Source organism: Balaenoptera physalus, assembly GCF_965194825.1.
Source record: "Balaenoptera physalus genome assembly, chromosome: 19".
In the NCBI taxonomy this organism is placed as follows: domain Eukaryota; kingdom Metazoa; phylum Chordata; class Mammalia; order Artiodactyla; family Balaenopteridae; genus Balaenoptera; species Balaenoptera physalus.
In genome coordinates, this window is record NC_138900.1 from 60,539,715 (window position 1) to 60,562,539 (window position 22,825).

At 50.3% G+C, this 22,825-nt stretch overlaps 1 protein-coding gene and 1 long non-coding RNA gene across 2 annotated transcripts in view; one reads left to right on the forward strand and one right to left on the reverse strand.

Moving 5' to 3' along the window:
• LOC309649344 overlaps nt 1-22,825 on the forward strand; it is a 979,232-nt gene that overhangs the window by 626,111 nt on the left and 330,296 nt on the right. The gene's annotated exons all lie outside the window — the stretch shown is intronic.
• CDYL2 (chromodomain Y like 2) overlaps nt 1-22,825 on the reverse strand; it is a 175,496-nt gene that overhangs the window by 8,134 nt on the left and 144,537 nt on the right. The window contains exons 3-6 of the mRNA XM_082439077.1: nt 18,039-18,256; nt 9,353-9,525; nt 3,066-3,276; nt 1,110-1,253 (exon numbers count right to left, since the gene is read on the reverse strand). Coding sequence (XP_082295203.1) covers nt 1,110-1,253; nt 3,066-3,276; nt 9,353-9,525; nt 18,039-18,256 — 746 coding nt within the window. The remainder of the gene's footprint in view (nt 1-1,109; nt 1,254-3,065; nt 3,277-9,352; nt 9,526-18,038; nt 18,257-22,825) is intronic.

The following is a 22,825-nucleotide window of genomic DNA, read 5'->3' on the forward strand; positions in this document are numbered from 1 at the left end:
CACGCAGGGCTTTGGACTTGTGTGGCCTCACTCACACCGTCTGCTCCGCTGAGAACTTCCACCCACCTCTCTGTGCAGCTGCCCCTATGTCACCAATCATCCCCGTTTGCCCAGGCTCACGGGGTTTCCTGGGACTCAAGATTTTTGGTGCTAAAACCAGGAGAGTCTCAGGCAAAGTGGGACGAGTTGGTCCCCAGAATCATCAGGAAGATTAAAAGAGAATTCACATAAAGGGAGGAGCAAAGTGCTTGGCCCAACAAGGCTGTACCATCCCCACCCTGCCACTGTCACTGGGACCAACAGGCTTCCGGGGGGCAGAGCTGACACACAGTATGTGTCCAGTAAAGGCTGATGAGGCATATCAAGAGGGGAGTGGCAGCTGGGTGCAGGCTCGGGGTAGACAGGGAGAAGGAAAGGGGTGGTCACGGGTCAGCCCCACAATCCAGCCCAGCACCCCTGTGATGCTGAAGCACAGAAAGCGTCCGGGCCTGCGGCTCCCAAAGCACCTTCCTCATTGCCCACTCGGCCCCTTCTCCACCTTCAACAGGGTATTTCCATACAGCGCTCAGAGCAACTTTTATGAGATAAAATCGACACAGTTAAAACCCGGCGTCTCCGCAGAGGTGTTATTTATTTATCTGTTTTTCAAGGTGTCTTCAGAGTCGAACCGTTTACGTGTGCCGAGCGCTGGACAGGCAGGAGAAATGAGGTACCAGGACAGCAGAAACCGCTTTTTCTCGTCTCTCAGTTGGCTTCACACCCTCTCTCCTTATTCGCCTTTGCTTCTCATTTCTTTGAAAACCATAGATGATTTGTGTTTTCGTGCATGTTTAGGACTTTGTTTTAAGGCAACCCTTCTACCCCAGGGTATACATCTCTTCTGTGAGGTTTTCACACTGGAGCTGATGGGGAATATCTAACAGTGCTGACCACCTCCCTCTGGATTTAAGCTCTCAGCACCGAGATGCGGCGTCTGTTAAATCACACGGGGCCTTTCACGTACTCCCTGCGTGACCTTTGGCAAGTCAATCACTCCCTTCCGGCCTCGTTGCCCTCACCTGTAAAATGGGTCTACTGCAAGGACAGGACACAGAGACTCGGGAACTCACCACCGCGCTGCAGGAGGCCATCTCCTTGACCCGCAGCATGACCTCCTGGCTGAACGTGGTTGGCCAGAAGACCTGTGACACCAGGCCTCTGCTGCACGCCTCCTGGGCGGTGAGCTTCCGCCCGCAGAAGAGCATCTCGTTGGCCTGAGAAAGCAAAGGCAGGAGAAGGCTGAGAGCCGGCACGCCTCCAAGGCTGCTCGCGAGCCCGCCTGCTGTGCGCGACTGTCCCGGCTCCCAGAGGCAGCGTCCTTAACTGGGGGCCAAAGATGCCTTGGGGGCTGCTCGCACACGCCTGTGTCTATGTGCGTCTTTCTGCACAGAGGGCCCACAGCTTTCATTGAATTCCCCTGAGAAGCCATGTCCCTGCAGGGGCTCCGCCTGCAATACCCCCCCCACCCCCGTCTGGTGGCAGGGCTGCAGGAGGAGACGTGTGTCGGGCTGGGAACAGTTCACAGCTGATACCCCGTCCTCGACGGCTGGTTCGGGGAAGAGGAGATGAGCCCCCCGAGATATTAAAGCTGTCTGTGAGGTCTCCAAGCCGGAGAGGATGGGGAAGACTCTTCCTCCCTCTCTGGCGGCGTAAGTCACTGAGCCCAGGGCCACCCGCTGCTGTGGAGAGGGAGCGGCTGCCAAGACAGCAGGGATGGAGAACAAGAGCCCTGCCGGCGCTGGGATTGCTGGGCGTGACACCCCCAAAGGAGGCTCTACTGCTGGACCTGCCAGTTAGGGCCACCGTTAAATTCCTTTCTTCCCCTCTTTAAGCCAGTTAAAGTGTTTCCATCACCGGCAGCCAGAAAGGTCCCGAGTAAGACCATAATCCCAACGCAGAGAGGCGCACCCCTCCCAGTGACCCGGGGCTGTGCACAGGCAGTGCCCAGGTACGAAGGGCAGAAACACCTCCTGCGTCCGGCCGTGTCCTCTGCGCCCCACCCCCCAGAGAACCTCCCCTGACTTTGAAGTGTGCAGCTGTCGTACACAGTCTGGGAGGAGCAACGTGGGAAAGGTCCCGGGCACGGACAGAGCCCAGCGCAGTCACCCACTGACACCAACCAATGACTCTCCCGCTGGTAACTAGGGCAAGATGGTCATGGTCCCTCCCTCCTTCAGCACAGGTCCCCACCTCCTTCACACAGCAGACAACCCAATCCCTTCCCTGACTGCCGTCCACCTGCCTCCCCTGTCCCTCCCTTCCCGGGCCTGCAGGCTCAGCCGCTCTCAGATGGATGTTGAAATGTCAAGCTCTCCCAGCCTCTGGATCTGTGCACGTGCCTCCCCTTTGTTCTGGTTGTCACTGGAGGGTCATGATGACCCAAAGGACAATCTCTCACGCCCGAGGAGCAAAATTTGTCAGGTCGGTAATAAGCCTGTGGATGCATTCGGTTGGACGTCTGAAGACAAATACATGTCATTGAACGTATTCAGAAACACCATCTCAGGAAGGAGAAATGCGAAGAAGGAACCCAGTAGAAGGAGCCAACCAGGACGCAGTCGGGAAGAACACGTCTCAATCGGCAACATTCTTGGAGTTTCAGAAATGATTGAAATAAAAGAAAGCGATAAGGCTGTACAAGGTTAACATTTTTGTGACCACGAAGGAACCGGGCAGAGCACAGGGGCCGAGATCAAAAGGGAAAGTGCCTGCTTCCGGGGCTCCCAGGCTGCCCCGTCTTCCTACCACTGCTGAGATGGTAAGCCGCAGAAAGCAGCCCCAGCTCCAGGGTCCGAGTGGCCTTGCAATCCACCATGTTGGGCCTGCGGCGTAGACACCGGCTGGCAGCAACTCTGGGACGGCAGAGGAAGCTGAGACGACCCCCAGATTCCGCAGGCCAGGAGCACCCCCGGGCCTCTACCCACATGAAGGGCTGTACCCTAAACCCAGGACAGAGGAGGGGTGCTGTGGGACCCCAAACCCACGGGTCACAGGGAAGCACCCGCCGCAGAGAGGAGGAGGCTTACCAGTGCGACACCCAGGATCTGGGGGAAGGTATAGGAGGAACAGCCGGCGGGCGTCAGGCGGATGGTGGCGTAGGGGGTCTGAAACCAGGCTTTCTCGCTGGCCCACACGATGTCGCAGAGGGGCAGGATGGAGGCGCCCAGGCCCAGCGCGGGCCCATTGATCGCCACCACGATGGGCTTCTTAAACTGGATAAAGGCCTTCACAAAGTCCCTGGGGAAGAGAGAAGACCCTCTTTAGCAGGTGAGCAGGCCTGCCGAGACCCACGGACACCCTTGATTCTGTCGAGGCGGAAATAAGCTTCCCCAGGTGCTGGGAAGCACCCACAGGTCATCAGGGAAGTGCGTGCTCAGCAGGGGTCTCATTCTCCCGGACACCGAGCCCCAGAGCTGCGGGCACAGGCGTGGCACACTTAGTGGGTGGTGCCAGGTTTTCAGAGGGAAACTCATGGGGTGATCACGGTTTGCCCAGAGGGCCCCAGGTCATGCCCGTTGTCCCAGCACTGCACCAGGCTACCCTGTCCTTCCACCCCCTAGATATTGACAAAGTGTAAATATCCTTAAGGAAGACCACTTGAATGTTAAGGTTCTGAACAGAACCAAAAGGAGGGTGTTACAAGGAGGGGTATGTGAACTCAAGGAGAGAAGGAACATTCTAAGGGCACTGGCGAGGGTGGAATTGGTGGCTTTGAGAGGATGAACCTCTTGTTATTCGAGGTGCTCCGAGTTTGGTCCAATGGTCACCCTGGGTGATGCTGTAGAGCGAATTCAAGCTTCAGACGGTAGGCACAGGTGGGGATTGATGACATTTAAGAGTTCTTTCAGTCCTAGGATCGTCTGACTCTGAGTTACCTAAAGGCGTGCCAGACTCACCCGGGGTGGTTCCAGAATGCTGACAAGGGTCTCTATATTTGGGTGGCTTTGACCAAAATTGGGGAAGGACGCTGGGCTCCCCTGGAGGTGTGAGGCATCTGGCACCATGACTACGAATTAGGCGATATGCTATCTCCCTGCGCTTCTGCGTTGAGCAAGGTTACAGTGTGCATCTTTAATATTAAACAGAGACACCTACAATAACCTCTACTTCCTTGCCTTAGAACACTTTTCACCTTTCCCTTAGTTGCTGTATTAAGGTCTATAAAATTTTAATATTCGTGTGGACACGGAGGAAAGATCCAGGATGTCTAGCAAAGCTTGCATCCCTCATTATTCTCAGGTGGAAGACTGGAAACTAACAAGAACTCACAAGAATAAAATCCAGACTCCTGACCATGACCCTGGTCTGCCTCTGCTTACCTCTCCAGACTTATCTCCTGTCTCTCTCACCCCTGCTCAGCGTACAGGAGCTACATGGGCCTGCTGAGAGTTCTTGGAAAACACCACTATCACAATTTGCAATTATCCTAATTATGTGCTTGCTTACTTGAATTCTCCTCCCCCTTTAGTTCCTTAAGGAAACTCACAGGTCTGGCTTGGGCACTGCTTGGTCTCCATGCATACTGGAATTAACACTCAGTAAACAATCTCCCAGACTGAGAGCAAAGACTGCAGATGTGTGGCGGTGATGCACGAGCTATTCACCAGACCTGGTTTCCCTTCCCTCTTCTTCCTGAGGCTGCAGCTGGAACATGGTCCCCAGCCTCCCTTGCAGTTGGCTGTGGCCAAGTAACCAGGTGCTGGCCGATGGGATGTAAGTGGAAACCAAATACACACTTCCGGGCCTGATGCAAGGAAACCTCCCACCACACAGCCCCCCAAGCCCTCTCATCTTGACAAGCTTGGCAATCTTGGAAGACCTTTGTTGAGCCACAAGATGGAAGGAGTTTGAGTTCCTGAGTCACCACTTGGAGGATAGACATGGGCTGATCAGTAACTTCTGTTCTAGGTTCACATATATGTGAAGTAAATTTCTATCACAGCTGAGCTGTTATATACATTTGGGGTTCATTTGTTACAGCAGCTAATACTTAACTAATACAAATGTCGAGCTGATTTATCCCTTCTCAGTTGATACTATTCCCCCCGAATTCTTATCAAAAGATGTGGGTATCACGGTGATATGCTGGGATCAGATTGAATTGTGAGAAGACTGCTTAATACTCTACTGGGGTAGGGGGTATCTTAGGACCTACATGTTGTCATGAAAGTACACGCCCAGGCTTGAGATGTCAGATTTCCTGACTTCCGTGTGACTCCGTGAGTAGATTCTCTGTGAGGTATCTTAGTCACTGCTGCCCCACTGTGGCTGATCCCAGAAGGATACTGCTACACAGAGGGAGACCTGGCACCATGGCCTTCTGAGTCCTGGTTTTCCAGTGGCCCATTTCCTGTCTTGACTTTCTAACTTCATGGCCTCAGTCACTGGTTTTAACAAGTGCTTTTTATCAAATGCAATTTGGAGTCTGCAGGAGATGTGGGGCTTCCTTGTAGGGTCCCTGGAACCACAGGGTTTGGGTGATTTTTAACAGATGTTCCACTCCTAAATCCCCTCATACGATTCCAGGATCTTGGATCTCAGAGTTGGAGAGGACTTTAAGAGGCATGGAGCCAAATCTTCCACTTGGTGCAGAATCCCCTCCACAGCCTCCCGAGGATGCATCATGGCCTCTGTTGAACACTCTCAATAAAGAGGGTCCATCCCTATCAAGGCGCCTCCCTGCCGAGGCCCTTATGTGGGCCCCTCCGATACTCCAGTTCGCTCTGCTTCACCATCCACACGACAGTTCTTCCAGAATTCATCTGGGCCCTCATGACTTTCCAGAAGCTTCCCCTTCCAGACCCAGAGACTTTCACGCTATTGTTTCCAACCTGAGCTCTGTGCAGGGGCACCACGGACCCCCGAGGAGGGCTAAGGGGGCCAGGTGTGCTCAGCTCCGACTCTCCACCCCCAAGCTCCCCTGTTTCAGTCCAGCAGCCTCGTGAATTCATTTCCTTGATATAAAAATGTGATGCGCAGACCGCTCTCTGCATCCTTTTCCTCTCACCTCAAGCAGTAGATCTCTATCGCGAGGGCCCGCTGGACGTGGGAGCCAGACAACACACAGGATATTGCATTACAGACACTGCCGCTCAGATAGCTGACGCTGGTCTGGGTGGCGGGGCTGCGCCAGGGAGATGGCTGGCCGTCTTCCCCCCGCATCAGAGTCCCTCAGGCTGACACCAGCCCTCGCTGCTCCCTCCACTCAACCTGAGTCCCGGCTAGAGCTGCCGGCTGGAGCTGCTGGGCTGATGTGGCAGAAGGAGCAGGAACTTTGGGGTCTGAAAGACTTGGGGTCAAGTCTCAACACCGCCCCTAACTAGTGGGGAGACCTCGGACAAGTTACCCAGTCTCTGGAGTCTCATATTACTTCTTGTAAAATGGGAAAGCCAGTGGTGTGTCCACAAGAATTAAATGTGATGGTACACCAGGGGCACCAGCACGGTGCCTGGCACACAGGCCACTGTTATCACGGTCGGCGCATCGGCTGGGAGTGGGTGGACACAGCTTTCATTCCATTCTCAGTGGTCTGTAATCTGCTCACCTGGCCTGAAGGAGACTCAGCAAAATTCTGCACACGGGGATGTCTGGATTTCACCTGGAGCACTTGGCAACTGTGACCCTGTTATCCAGTCCCTTTAACCGGGGCCGTACACTGCAGCCCTCCCACTGCCAAAGTTCAGAGCCACGTCAGCCGGGACGGGGCCTGTGAGCACCAGGTACACACGGTGACAACCATCCTGGGCCGCCCCCAGAAGCGCACTCCATGGCCAGACCCAGGCTTAGCTAGGACTTGCGGCTGGAAGTAACAGGAGTAACAATGAAAATAATTCTTCACACTTATTCCAAGTACTCATTCTGGGCCAGGCACGGGCCAAGTACTGCACACAGGTTATCTGACTCCTCTTTGTCCCAGCAGCCCGCCAGCAGGCCACCACAGCCCCTGTGAGGAGTTCAGCTGAGGGCAGCCTCTCACCCAGGATTGGGCGGGCAGCTTTGCTTGGATCCTGGATAGAGATGTCTTCGGAATGAGTCACCTGAGCTCTTTACACATCTGTCAGTCCATTCAGCGAACATCTGCAGGGGGAATGCAGCTGCCCGGGCCACGTGCGTGCATATCTTCTCTACGAAACTTTGAGGATGGGAAGGGAGCACCGCTGGGGGTACTGTGGCTGCGTGGCCCAGCCGCGAGCGTACGTGTGCCGGGAGAATCGCAAGGGATGCCCGCAGGTGATAAGGTCCTGTGGCCAAAGTATGTCTCAGCCATGCCAGATTGCGAACAAAGTTCTTTCACAAGAGACTGCTCAGACAGTAAATACATTAACGTGCATGGAAAATCCGCAGGAGTGGGGACAGAACTCACTTATTGACAGAGCCCCTCGCTCACGATGCTGCTCTGGAAAGCTGCAGAACAGCCTCTGGGAAAGGTTTCTCTGCACTGCGTTCCTGAAACTTCTGGCGCGCTCAGTCAAGGTGCAGAAGCCTCTTGGTTAGTACAGGGCGGGGGTTCTCAACCCTGTCTTCATATTAGAACCACCAAGGGAACTTTAAAACCCCACCACCTCACACACATTAACTCAGAAGCTCCTGGAGGGACCGCCAAGCAGCTGGGTTTTGGAAAAGCTCACTGGGCTGAGAACTGGTGGCCCAGGGGACACCCCCACTCCATCTCCCTGGGTCCCTGCCAGCCCACGAACTAGGAAGCTCCGCTTCCTCTGCCATCTTTCCCTTTGCTCTGCCTAAGAGAAACTCTCCTTCCTGATGAGATGGCAACTGTCTGAGCTCCACTGACTGCGTTTCTCCAGAGATGAGGTCATGCGTTCAGCATCTCCTCCAGTATGGGACTCCAGCTAATGCCACCAGTGAAATTCGTAAACCAGGTGAAGGCTACAGCCACGACTTTCCTCAGGCCACAGAGGTAGGTGCCCCATCTCTGACAGTCCCATAAATGAGGAGGGACGCTTATGGGGGACCCTGCTGGTCCCCTCACTATGTGACAAGGTGCCTGGGAAAGGACACAGCCGAGTGGAGCAAAGAACAAACCGCCGTGTACACGGCTGGGCTATCTGCACCTGGGCAGCCTGAGAGCAGCCTGAAACCATGACACCTTTTCTAATAACTGCCTTCGGGTAGTCCACGTCTCTTCCGGCAAGAATTCTGCCACAGGAAGTGCACAGGGGTTTTAGAGCAGAGATTCTAGGGGATGCTTCCCCCTAAAGAGGGACTCGGAACCCCACATGTGCAGGCGTCCCTGTGTCACCTCTTGGAGGCTCTGCATCCCCTGGAAGCCTTCCTTCCCCTGTGGGAATCAGCTTCCGGGAGACGCTGCTAGAGCCCAGTGAGACTGGAGGCCCCAGAAAATCCCGAACACGCGGCCCGAGGCTCCACGACTCCACCCAGAGTAAGTGCTCCTTTTCAAGGGACCAGGAGGCATCACTGAACCGTGGCTTGTCTGAGGACCACGTAAGATGCAGCAGCGGGCGTATGTGCCCTTCCCAGGATGGAGGACCCGTGACAGCCTTGCTGGAAATCACGCTCACTTGCTTTTGACAAATGCATCAAGAATGGGGAAGTAACTACCCTTCAGTGTCCCAGAGGAGATACTGATCTTTGGGATTGGATGTCACCCCGAGGATCCCACTTTTTGCCCCAAAGGCAATAAGACAGTGGGGGAAACGTTCCCCACCCCATTGGATCTGCATATACACGGCTCCCCACATCCATCCTTCTCCCCAGGGCTGAGCCAGGTCAGCTCCAGGAGGCGGGGACCCCCAGAAAAGCAAAGATTTCACCATCAGGCAGAGGGTGGGAGTAGTCTGTATAAGACTTGGGCATTACCAGACACTGGGCTTAATATAAAGAAATACAATCTCTTTTTGATCAAAAGAATAAAGTGGGATATAACCCAGAGTGTAAAAGCATCCCTAATTTTGGCAGGAAAACACTGGATGCCCAATTAAAATCTGAATTTCAGATAAACATCAAAAAATTTTTTTAGTATTTGTAGATCCCACATACTACATGGGATGGGATATACCTACGGTTTAGAAAATGTTTCGTTGTTTGAAATTCAAATTTAACTGAGCAGTCTGTAGTTTTTTTAAATTTTATTTATTAATTTTTTTGGCTGCACCGCGCAGCACGTGGGATCTTAGTTCCCCAACTAGGGATGGAACCCTTGCCTCCAGCCATGGAAGCGTGGAGTCTTAACCACTGGACCGCCAGGAGAGTCCCTGAGCAGCCTGTATTTTTCAGTGGTAAACGTGGCCGCCCTAGGCAGGTCCCCAAGTGCTCGAACATGAGCAGGGCTCACCTGATGGCCTCTGCAATCCGGGTGCTCTCCTTCCTCCGGTCACTGGACAAGCGGCCAATTAGGTAGGAGTAATCCAGGCCACTGCAGAACACGCTGCCCACGGCGCTGAGGAGCAGCAGTTTGCTGTCGTCCGTGGCCGCGTTGCAGAGCGCGCGCCGCACCTCCTTCATGATCTGTGGGCGGAGAGGGATGTGCGGGGGTGAGCGTCCATTTGTAAGCCAGGGGCCTTCAGACCTATGCCGACCCCTGGGCGCAGAGGCCAGTCTACTCGGCCTGCACAGGGAGCCTCCCCCGAACACACGCCACGTCCGGACCAAGCAATGAAACGCCAAACCAGACACCCTGCACCAACCCGGAAGCAGCACAGAGCGCTAAGGAGGTGCCAGGGGGGTCACTGGCTGCAGACTCGGAAGCCTGGCGTGGAGCCATCCAATCCCTGGTAAATCTCTGCAGATCTTCCTCCAGCATTCGCTTGTTTAGCCCTTTCTGAGGTGTGGGAAAATATTCCTGTGCACAGCCCAGGTGAGGTATGTTAGCCATCACTAGAAGGCCCGGTTTAATTACACTCTTCCTCACCCTCAACTCCACTAAGATGCTCACGTGGCTCACAGGTGGCACATAGGAAGTGGGCTTTGGCAACAGACCCATAACGTTTTCCAGGTGCTGAGGAAAATAACCAGTAAACACATATTCTGTATCCAGCTAAACCATCATTCAAAGGCAAGGGTAAAGAGTAGGCATTTTCAGTTAAAAGAATGTTTGCCACCCTTAGGCCCTCACTGAAAGAACTAAAAAAGGATGTACTTCAAGAAGAAGAAAACCATATTCAAAAAGAAAAACTGACGCGTAAGGACCAGCAACCGGCATAGAAAGTGGAGAATGTGTTAGTAAATCAATATAAGAATTGACTGTAAAAATCATCATACTGATAGTGGCTAATTGAAGGCTGGGGTTTTGCACAAGGCAGAACTATAGTCTTAGGCAATAACATTGGGTAAGATGACGAGAGTTAGGGCGTGCCGAGGTTCTGTGTCTGGGAGCGGTGCAGAGGGTCATGATCACATTTAGACTCCGCTACGTGTACACAGCTTAAGGAAAACTTCTTAAAAGTACGTGAATTGCAATGAATGGCTGCAGGGGAGGGGCAAAATAAAGAAAGCTCAATCACTCAATCCAACAGAAGTTAGGGAAGCAGGAAGAATAAGTGCAAAAAGTGCACAGTAAGAAAAAACAAGGCATTTACTTGCCTGAGTGGAGCTGACAGTCCAACAGGAGAGACAGTAAAGGAACAGGCTTTTAAAGGATTGTTATTAATTATTCAAAAGGCAGAATCACAGGGTACAGTGGGGAAATTTTATGAGAGCATTGCTTTTTAAATTGTACTTTAAATGACACACCCTCCCGCCGCCCCACTTAATTAAGCACTTAAGAGGGGCCAGGGACTGCATCTGTTAACTTCCACGTAATATTTTACTCCAAACAAAATTCCTGTAAGGTAGGGAATGGTATCCCAATCTTGCAGATGAAGCAAGGAAGACTCAGAGAAGCGAAGTAAGTGGTTCAAGGTCACCAGTAAGAGGCAGAACCAGGATGCAAATCTCACCCCTACGTCCCTTCTCTGTCCACGACTGCACACTGCAGGATGACTTAAATAAATGGATGAATCTTTGTGGAAAAAAAACCAGGCCTAGACGTCAATCTGAATCAAGACTCTTGGGTCTGAGCTCTGTGAGAAGGACGGGAGAAGTACTTTCCACTCTTAACAGGGGATAAGCCACAGATACTCACTTTGAACATCAGAAAAGCTAACAGGCCACTATCATGTGAGTCCTTTAATCCATCTGCCTCCAGAAATAGACACACTCTCACCTAGATATGAACTCTATTTCTCCGAGAGGCAAAGAAAACCCTGCTCTGAAGACATGAGCTGCACTTCTGCATGTGACTCCCCATGCGAGGGCACACGTACTTGTCAATTAGTAAAAACAAAATCAAACACGGCGGCTGCCTCCTTTACGAATTAAATGGAAAGTAGCTTTGTGTTTTGTTCATACAACAAAAGTACAAACTACATTTTTAATTTTAAAAATGTATGTATCTAGTTAGTATGCCTTTCCTTTGCCTTTCCCGTGTTGGTAATCCAATTTGGACTGATGGCTAAGGTGCCACCTTCTTGAAGGACCACGCCCCGTCCCACCCCCAATTTTATAATGTAACTGGTGTGTTTAGAGTAAAAGGTTCTAAAATTATTACACACTCCCTTGCCTTCTTAAACAGAACACACGGCACACGTGTAACTACCTCTCCATGTCAAGTGCTAGCCTGTAAAGGAGCAGTCCCCTCAGAGGCTCCCAGGGCACGCTTCTGTTACAAAATGTGCCAGACCGTGGTGCATCTGGAAGTCCCAGACCCGTCCTGGAGATTCACTGCCCTGCTCTGCACTTGCCGGCCACCACCTGCTCCTGCGTGAGTGTCTGCTAGAGAAAGCACGCTCTTCCCTGCCACTTCTACCTTTTGATCTGCCACGGGTTGGAAGCAGGTGACCAAATCCATTAAAAGTGGGTATAAAAAGGGAGCAGGCCAGGGTCCCTCTCTCTCCTTCATCTTTACTTGCTGAACCCAGTCACCCAGGGCCCGTCTCAACTGCGACCACCCTCACGAAGGCCTTCCCAAATACCCCAGACAAAACGCCACCCCCTCCTTCTCCTGACACCCCAAGTACTTTAAATCCCCGCTATGACACTTCTACAAACTCCCTGGTAGAACGTGTGCCTCCTTACTTTATCCTGCCTCCTTCCTGATTTAAACCCCTGTGACAGGCAGCCTCTAAGGCAGCTGGTATTCACACCTGTGTGCAATCCCCTCCCCTCGAGTACAGACAGGACCTAGTGAGCCACTTCTAACCGAGAGAATATGGTAAAGTGACGGGATGCCCCTTTCAAGAGGAGACAAAGATACAAGATGACTACAGCTTGTCTTGGCTGTCCTCTTTTTTTTTTTTTTTTTTTTTCCTGGCTGCACTGCGAGGCTTGCGGGATCTTAGTTCCCCAGCCAAGGGTTGAACCCGAGCCCCGGCAGTGAAAGCGCCAACTCCTAACCACTGGACCACCTGGGAATTCCCTCGGCCGTCCTCTTTTGCTAAACCTCTTTCTTGGAGCTCTCGGTCCAGGGGATGCAGGCTGCCATGCTGTCAGTAGCCCTATGGAGAGGCTATGCCATAGTCCATGGGGAGTAGCCAGTGACAAGGAACTGATATCTCTGGCCAGTGAGGACCTGGGACCTGCCAGCAGCCACCTGGAGGAGCGTGAAAGTGGAGCCTCCCCCATCGAGCCTTCAGGTGAGACTGCAGCCCCAGCCAACACCTCAACTGCAGCCTTGTGGGAGACTCTGAGGCAGAAGTACCCAGCTAAGCCAAGCCAGCACTCTTGACCCTCACAGACTGTGCTTGTTGTTTTAAGATGCTAAGTTTAGGGCAATGTGTTATTATTGTGGTAATATAACTAACACCATCCCTTAAGAGTTTAAATAAGGACTTCCCTGGTGGCTCAGTGGTTAAGAATCCACCTGCCAACTGAGGTGACACGGGTTCGATCCTTGGTCCGGGAAGATCCCACATGCCACGGAGCAACTAAGCCCGTGTGCCACAGCTACTGAGCCTGTGCTCTAGAGCCTGTGAGCTACAACTACTGAGCCCACGTGCCACAACTACTGAGTCCATGTGCCACAACTACTGAACCTGCATGCCGCAACTACTGAGCCCACATGCTGCAACTACTGAAGCCCATGCACCTAGAGCCCATGCTCCGCAACAAGAGATACCACCACGATGAGAAGCCCACGCACAATGAAGAGTAGACCCTGCTCGCCACAGCTACAGAAAGCCCGTGCACAGCAACAAAGACCCAACACAGCCAAAAAAAAAAAAAAGAGCTTCAATAAAATAGTATTCTACTCATCTGTTTAGCACTATAACACCAGGAAATTGTGCATGTAACAGAATTTAATAAATGTTTGTTGGACTGAGTGAATGGCACAGTGTTTACCTCCTCAAGAAGTTTAGAGTCTAATGGAGGCAATCAGACACTTCACAAATTACCACACAGCTACACATACACTGACAACTGGGATGTGTTCCAGAAGCGAGAGTGCAGAGGCCATGAGAGACAGACATGACCTGGTCCAGGAGGGGAGGGAAGACTTGCCTGTGGAAGCGACGGCTGAGCTGAGATCTTTAGGGACAGCAAGGCCCAGCTAAGCCAGGAGGGAAGGAAGGCTGCTTTAGTCAGAAAGACAGGCATGTACAAAGGCCCTGGGGCAGGTGTGAGCATGAAGGAAAGCCAGGGTGACCAGAGTGCAGGGGGAGAGAAGAGTGGAAGTCCCAAATCCGTTCTTGAGATTCACTGCCCATGCTCTGCATGTGATGCGAGATGAGGCTGGAGCGTCAGAAGCACCAGCCTCGCCAGCAACATTAGTTAAGGGTTTTGATTCTTATCAAGAACGATCAGGAGCCACTGATGGCTTTGAAGTGTGTGTGTGTGTGTGTGTGTGTGTGTGTGTGTGTGTGTGTAACAGGGGTGACTTGATCATATTTGCATTTCCAAAAGATCACTCTGCCTTCTGAAGAACGGATGACAGGGCAGGAAACGTTGACAGTGGGCAGACTTGTTAGTAGGTTATTACAATAGTGCAGACAAAATAGCTAGTAGTGTGGACTCTCACGGTTGTGATGGAAACAGAAGGAAACATATGAGAGCTATTTAACAATTCACTGGCTTGCAGACGGTGTGGATATAGCAGATATGATCAAGAGGGTGTGAGGTGTGCCCCCGTGGAGGGCGGTGATCTGTCTGCCGAGGCTGGGAGCCACCAAGAAAACCAGGAACAGAGTGAGGGCCTCAGGTCCTCTCCTAATGGGAAAGTGAATGAGCTTTTAATCACCAAGGCTCTGGACAATCTATTTTGCTGGCTCTTTCCTTAAGGGGCATTTTCATTATTTTCCTGGCTCTTTGCTGTATTCCAGACAGGAGAAATATTACAACACAGCTGCTAGCCTCAGAATCTAGTTAATACACCCAGTAATGTATGAATTTCTGCCCATGTGGCCGATCCAGCCAATGTCACATATACAACTAGAAAAAGAATTCAGTTATGACCGTGAAGGAGGCCTCCTTCCGGTCCCTCCATGAACGAGCAGGGCTGGGCCTGCCGGTGGCTGTTAAATCACCCCCGTTTCATCTTAACAATGATAGGAACATGCGCTGACCACCTCCTAGGTGCCAGGGACTCTGAGAGCCTCTTTTGCAGATATTGTCTCTAATCCCACAGGGAAGATACTGTCTAATTTCTGTAAATGAGAATGCTCAGAGAAGGAAAGTAATCCCAAGGTAAGAGAAGAGGTAAATCAGTGGAAGGAGGATTCAAACCCGGTCTGCTAGGCTCCTCCGCTAACTCTGTACCCCTCCCTAACACCACCTCCTCATTTCAGCAGGACCTTCATTTCGGGGCTACTTTACCCCGTTAGCCAATTTATCCATAGAGTCAATCCGCTTTGGTTACTGAGAGAGCTGAAAACACCCGATCAATGACTGTTTCTCCGTCTTCCTCCTGTTCTGTTACTGACAGACACCAATTAGGAGTAAACCCCCTAATTAACCAAGCCCACGGCTCGGGAGGTGAGAACCCGGGCACCTTAAATCACTTGAATGTCACACGTTTCTGTGATGAGAAGGCAACAGTTAGTACACAGAGCTGCTCCAAAGAGACAGAACGAACTGGGAGACTTCCCATTTATTCGGTTTATCAGAGGAAAATACTGTGCCTTTTTCAAGCACGCTTTTTTTTTTTTTTTAAATAAATTTATTTATTTATTTTTGGCTGCGTTGGGTCTTCGTTGCTGTGACTGGGCTTTTCTCTAGTTGCAGCGAGCAGGGGCTACTCTTCGTTGCGGTGCACGGGCTTGTCATTGCGGTGGCTTCTCTTGTTGTGGAGCACGGACCCTAGGCGTGCAAGCTTCAGTAGTTGTGGCACGCGGGCTCAGTGGCTGTGGCTCGCGGGCTCTAGAGCGCAGGCTCAGTAGTTGTGGCGCACGGGCTTAGTTGCTGCGCAGCATGTGGGATCTTCCTGGACCAGGGCTTGAACCCGTGTCCCCTGCATTGGCAGGCAGATTCTTAACCACTGCGCCACCATGGAAGTCCCAAGCACCCTTTTTAAAAGTAGTGAAGTAGAAAAAAAATCTAAGAAGAATCAGTCTCGTGTGAATGTTTCATGATGGGCTTAAAATAACAAGGCTTCCAGGTGTATAAACATGTGAAGGGCGGCCTTTGGGGTAAACCACAGACCCCAGACTCTGAGTCCTACGCGGAGGTCTACACAGCAGAGAACCCTGAGGTGGTTCTGCTGAAGGTGGAGGGGGGAGAGACCCCCAAAACACCATGCTTAGAAGAGGGGCAATGAGCAACCAGCAGCCCCCCTAACTCCACCGGCTTTAGCCGCTCTCTTTCCTCACAGGTTGACAAGCATTCCTGACTGTCACCCCACAATCCCGAAAAAGAGCCACAGTTTATGTAAATCATAATGACAAGACACGTGATTGCAGGTTCAAGGACACAGCACCTCCCACTCCACCCACTTCAGGGGCCACCCTGAGTGCAGTGGACATACTGGGCAGTGCCAGGCCACCTAGCCGTCTCCATCTGGCTGGGCGGCCACTCCTTGACTGTGTCCCACCTAAAAGAAAACACACCCCTGTGGTTCACCCTCCAGGTCTGCACTGCTACGGTGGACACTGGAGTGCGGGATGTCAAGGGACAGGACAAGGGGGTTTGCACTGAACTGTCTTCAATGGGCCAGGCACTGGGCTGAGGGCCAGGACAAAAGGATGGGTGAAAGTGGTGAGGGCCCTGCCCTCCTGAAGCTCTGCGACCCCAGGCCTGTTCAGTTCTCTAGGCCTACATTGTCTCCTCTGTAAGAGGTGGATCATAATAATCCTACATCAGAAGGGTACTGATGGGATGAAATGGGATAAATAGCAAATGTAAAGCCTGAAGAGCCACTACTAGACACACCACAGTCGTTTTTGTCATTGATCATTCTACGCCCTGCCCAGGTCGGTCCAGTTGGAGAAGACTGCTTAGATGCATGTTTTCCCACATTTGCACCATTAACAATCTCTTCATTGCTCCCTACTAAGTATCCCATATTCTGAATGGTGTTGTCTACCTAACTGCATTAAGTATTCCCTGTTTCCCTGTTCTATTCATCTAAGACATAAGTAGGATTAGCATTTTAAAAAGTAATAGAGGAAAAAAGGTAAATTGGACTTCACCAACATTTTTAAAATTGTATATCTAAGACTGCTATCTAGAAAGGAAAAAGACAAGCCATAGAATGGAAGTATCATAGCTCTGATAAGGGTCTAGTATCCAGAACTTATAGAGAACACTCAAAACTCAACAATAAAAAGAAAAAAAATCCCGTTTTTAAAACTAGGCAAAGGATTTGAATAGACATCTCTCCAAAGAAGGTAGACAAATGGCCAACAGGCACCTAAGAAGATGCCCAACATCATCAGTCACTAGGAAAATGCAAATCAGAACCACAATGAGACAGCACCTCACTCCCACTAAAACGGCTATCATAGAAAAGACAGATAATAATAAGTGCTGACAAAGATGTGGAGAAATTGGGACCTTCACATACCACTGGTGGGGATGTAAAATGGTCCAGCCACTGGGGAAAATAGTTTGGCAGTTCCTCAAAAAGTCAAATATGGAGTTACTATATGACCCAGCAATTCCATAATTAGGAATATATCCAAGAAAACTGAAAACATATGTTCACACAAAAACATATATACAAACGTCCATAACATTATTTTTCATGATAGCCCAAAGTGGAGACAATCCAAATGTCCCTCAACTGGAGAGCTAATAGACAAAATGTGGCCCATCCACACATGGAAGAGGAATGAAGCACTGATCATGCCACCACGTGGAGAAACCCTCGAAACACTGTGCTGAGTGAAAGAAGCCAGTCATGGAAGACCATGTACTGTAGGATTCCATGAATACGAAATGTCCAGAATAGGCAAATCCACAGAGACAGAAAGGAGATTAGTGGTTGCCGGGGACTTGGGCGGGGGGAGAACGGGGTGACTGTTAATGGGCACAGGGTTTCCTTTGGGGGTGATGGAAATGTCCTGGAATGAGTGCCGATGGCTGCACAACCTGGTGAATATACCAAACACCACTGAATGGTACATTTTAAAAGGGTAAAATTTATGGTGTGTGAATTACATCTCCATTAAAAAAAACTATAAGTGAGCTGAGTGAATATAATTCCATCTAAAGCAAAGAAATTTGACATGCTGATTATAATGCAGTTTCACTGGAAAAGCCCAAGATACGATGCTTGGTTTCTGGGGCTAATACTGACTAATTCTGTGACCACAATCAGTTTATTGAATCTGTCTGTTTACCGGGGTCTTCATCTTCAAAATGGGATAATATGGTTACTGGTCATCAAGATCCGATGGATAAAATACGTCAGGTGATTAGCAAATTGGGTCCCGCGGTCAAGTCTGCACGAGTGTCGGCTGTCTCCATCAGCTCCTGAGAGCACAGAGAGAGAGCCAGCGCCCTACTGTACCTGCCTCAGAGTGACACCCCCCCCAATCCTGCCCCCTCACCTCAGGGGTCAGCGCGTTGTTGTCCGAGGTCTGGCTGGACAGCAGGATGTGCGTGAAGCCCTCTTCCTTCCGCACGACAATGTCCCGAAAGCGACAGTTGCTTTCGTTCTGGCGGACGCTGTACCTGAGCCTCTTGTCAAAGACATAGTCCTTCTCCGCTTCCAGCTTCCTCTTCACCGGGCTGTGCAGGTTTAGTCCCCCGTTGGTCAGAGCAGAGCCTTCCAAAATCAGAGGAGCAAAGTGAGAAACTGACTGGGGAACAGTCACACAGGAGTGTCATCAGAGAACGCTCAGATTTTCACGGAAAGGGTCCGATGTGGCTGGGACCCGTGCGCAGCTCTGTTCTGGGTGGTGAAGGGCCTGGGGCTTAACGGCTACATCTCCAAACTTGGAAGAGCACAGACAGGGCTCTCTGTGAATGAGCCCATGCAATCCTTGATTCCCTCTCCCACACATCCACCCGTGAGCACCCAGCTTCTGCTTGGGTGCCTTCAGCAACGGGGAACCCGACAACGGCCACGAAACAAAACAAACAAACAAAACCGAAAAACTGCAGCTTTACTCATAATAACCAAAAATCAGAAGCAACCAATACGCCCTTTACTAGGTGAATGGATAAACAAACTCTGGTTCATTCACACAACAGAATATTTGGCATAAAAAGAAATTCATTATCAAGTCACAAAAATACATGAATGAATCTGAAATGCGTATTACTAAGAAGCCACTCTGAAAAGGCTACACATTACATGATTCCAATTATGTGACATTCTAGAAAAGGCAAAAGTACAGAAACAGTAAAAAGATCAGTGGTTGCCAGGGGTTCAGGTGGAATAAGAGGAGGGTGGAATTGGTGAAGCGTAGGGGATTTTCTGAGGGCAGTGAAACTACTCTATATGATACTATGATGGTGAATATGAGACATAAAGAATTTGTCGAAACCTGAAGAACTACAGCATAGACAGTGAACCTTAAAGTATGCAAAACTTTTTTTAAAAAATTAAGAGATGGGGGAATCCAAGGATGGAACGCAGAATGTGATAAAAGAATCTAACTGTATGACAAATGTATGAAACCACCTCCCTGAAGAGGGGTGGGGGTGGGGGGGAAGGCGCTGACCTAAGTAACTTTAGGAATGAGTGGAGTCTGTAAAATTGAAGGCAAAATAACCTGCACAGAAGCAGTGTATTCCAGCTGATAAAGTTGATCACATGGAGGTAAGTACGAGTTAACAATTCTGACATTATACATGAATGCTGGAGTTGAACAATTACATAAATGGACGGTAGATGGGAAGAAGAAGGTTTCTCAGTGTTGGAGTGGCAGTTTACAGAGAAGCAAGGGGAGGGGGCTAGAATGAGCAACGTGGTAATGGATGAGCATTGAAGACCTCAGTATGAACTCAATACAGATACAGATGGTTACATTCAGAAATATTTACAGAGAACCGTGTACAAACAGGTTACTAAATACACGTGTATTTCCTTGCTCTGTCAGCTGAGAGGGCCCAGAGTCTGACATCCCAATAGCAGTGAGCACACCTGGGGCCCAGAGCTTGGTTTCATTCTCAATAAAAAGAACCAGGGCTCTCTGGAGAAATGGCTGAATCCAGGACTGGGGCAAGAAACATGCAAGATAAGCTTGCAGAGGCTGAAAGGAAGGAAGTACTAAAAAAAGAATAATAATAAATAAATAAATAAATAATAACAACAACCTTCACAATGATGGAGGTATGTAAAAAGGACACAGGAGCCAACTGAAAGAGCTCCCCATGGCCAAAGACGGCAGAATTTGAGCAACGACATAAAGTTGTATGTATTGCGTTATAATTGAAAGTACAAAATAAATATCCATGAGTCCATACCGATATAATTCAATGAGATTGAATGAATGGGAGACAAGAGCCAAATCTCCCATGGAGAAGAATTCCAAACAGTTTATGTAGATGCTCTGCTCTCAAGGGGATAGAACATAACTTCTTTAAGGGCGGGCTGCACAAAGTGACTTCCTTCCAAACGGTGTGCAAAGTTGGGGGGCTCAGGGGGTAGAGTAACAGTGAAGAAACCTGACTGCGGCAGATGGAGAAGTCAAAGCCTTGTTGGCCCCGTGATCAAGACCAACACCAACAGGGATAAGTCATGGCGTGGTGTGCACCCCTGGTACGATGTGAGGAGAAGGGTGCTGGACCTCTGGGGTCTTCCTCTCAGAAACCTACAACCCCAGTCTAATCATGCAGAAAAGGTCAGACAAATCCCAATGGAGAAGAGTTCTACAAAATACCTAATCAGTATACTTCAAAACTGTGAAGGTCATTAGAAACCAGGAAAGTCTGAGAAACTGTCACAGTGCATTGGATCCTAAGGAGACATGACGACCAAATGTGATGTGGGATCAGGATCTTGGAACAGACGTTAGGATAAGGTATGGACTTTAGTTAATAATGATGCATCAATAGCAGGTCATCAGCTGTAACAGATGTACCATACTAGTGAAGATGATCATAATGCTAGGAGAGACTGAGTATGGGGTATACATGAACTCTATTATCTTTCCAAATTTTCTGGAAATCCAAAAAAGTGAAGTTTATTTTAAAGAGTACATTTTAAAATTAAGTTAACTTTAAAAACAAAAACAAAAAAACCCCAAGAAAACCACTTCCCAGGCAATTCTGACATATAGGCAGGTTTGAGACCCTGGACCAGTGGTTCTTACACTTTTTTTTTTTTTGAAAGATCATGAACATCTTTGAAACACACTTTATCTATCTATCTATCTATCTATCTATCTATCTATCTATCTATCTATCTATCTTGGCTGTGCCAGGTCTTAGTTGCAGCATGTGGGATCTTTTAGTTGCAGCATGCGGACTTCTTAGTTGCGTCATGCAAACTCTTAGTTGCAGCATGCATGCGGGACCTAGTTCCCTGACCAGGGATCAACCCCAGGCCCCCTGCATTGGGAGTGCGGAGTCTTACCCACTGGACCACCAGGGAAGTCCCCAGTTGTTCTTACACTTGAGCAGGGATCCGGGTCACGGGAAGAACTGTTAAAACAGCCTGCTGGGCCCACCCCAAGCTGCTGCCCCTGCTCCAGTGACCAGGCTTTGAGAACCAGGGTCTGGATAACGTCAAGGTGAACTCAGATTCTCAGTTAGCATGGGGGGGTCTTGGAATCTCAAGAACCAAGTCAAAGGCAGGGACCAGGAAGTGCTTCCCTGGACCCTTTCCCCGCATACCCCGTCCCACCCAGACGAGCGCCCAGTCCCAAAGGGGCACAGAAGCAGCAGTGCCTGTGTCACCTGACAGCCTCCAAGAAGCCTCCTCATTTTGTACTTTTCCATCACCCACAGCAACTGGCCTTTGTCAAACACCGTGATGTGGGTAAATGATTCAATGAACTCCGGAAAGTAAACGCGAGCATTTAATTAAAAGCCTTGTGTAAAGGGAGCTGTTTCTTCAGGGTCAACCTCCAAACCTCCAGCTCTGCAGAAGCTTCCTAATTAGAGCTGGCAGATCCGTGCTGGGGACCTGCTGGCAGAGGTCAGCGCATCACGGGAGCTGCTCTCAGCGGCCACCAGCTCTTGCCCGTGAGAAGTCAGAAGCTCGGGGCTTGGGAAGATCAGTGCTTCCCGGGGCTGGGAGAGGTCCGACTAAACTCCTGCCCCACAACCAAGTCAAGGTGCTGCTTTACAATGATATTAAGGAGGAGGACCCGAGGGTTACCTTTTCTGAGCAGCTCTGTACGCTGCCTCTAAATTCCTCAACAGTCCTACAAAACTGTCATTCTTAGTCCACTTTGCAGATAAGGAGAAGTGAGTCACTTGCTGGGAGCCGTGAAGGTTTTAAGTGGCAGAGCCAGGATTAGAGGCAGCTGCCTCTCCTTTTCTTCAGTAATTCAAAATCTAATTAGGGGCTTCCCTGGTGGTGCAGTGGTTAAGAATCCGCCTGCCAATGCAGGGCACACGGGTTCGAGCCCCGGTCCAGGAAGATCCCACATGCCGCGGAGCAACTAAGCCCGTGCGCCACAGCTACTGAGCCTGCGCTCTAGAACCCGTAAGCCACAGCTACTGAGCCCACGAGCCACAACCACTGAGCTCGCGTGCCACAACTACTGAGCCCGTGCACCTAGAGCCCGTGCTCCGCAACAGGAGAAGCCACCGCAATGAGAAGCCTGCGCACCGCAACGAGGAGCAACCCCTCCACACCGCAACAAGAGAAAGTCTGCACACAGCAACCAAGACCTAATGCAGCCAAAAATAAAAATAAATAAATTTTAAAAAATCTAATTAGTTATCACCTCCTATGGGCCAGCTATAAAACTAGATGTTGGAGATGAAACAGAAATCAGAGAAATAAGGTCCATGCCGTCCCAGAGCTTGCTTCAGGCGTGGGAGATGGAAAGTAAACAAGTAGACTAATAGTTACAATAATGACAGATGGGAAAAGATAGGGTGACATGATAAAAAATACTGGATGGGGGGGTTCTCTGTGAAGGAGCCCATGGTCTTTCTGTTAAAGCATAAGGGGAAGCAGCCCCTAAGGGACCATCTGACCAAATAATCCATAAAACTATGTGAGGAAAACAGACCTGTTTATTCTCTATTAGGACACATGGCTCACATCTCCAACGGTGACTCGGAAGATGCACCATCTCTGGGCCAGGGAAGGGAGGAAGCCTCCGTGAGGGCCTGGATTCACTCACGTACAGCTGCGTTAAGTTACCTTTCTGGACCTAACTCTGACCTCACACGGAAGTGCTCTCAAGCCCACTCCTCTTCTGGGGCATCA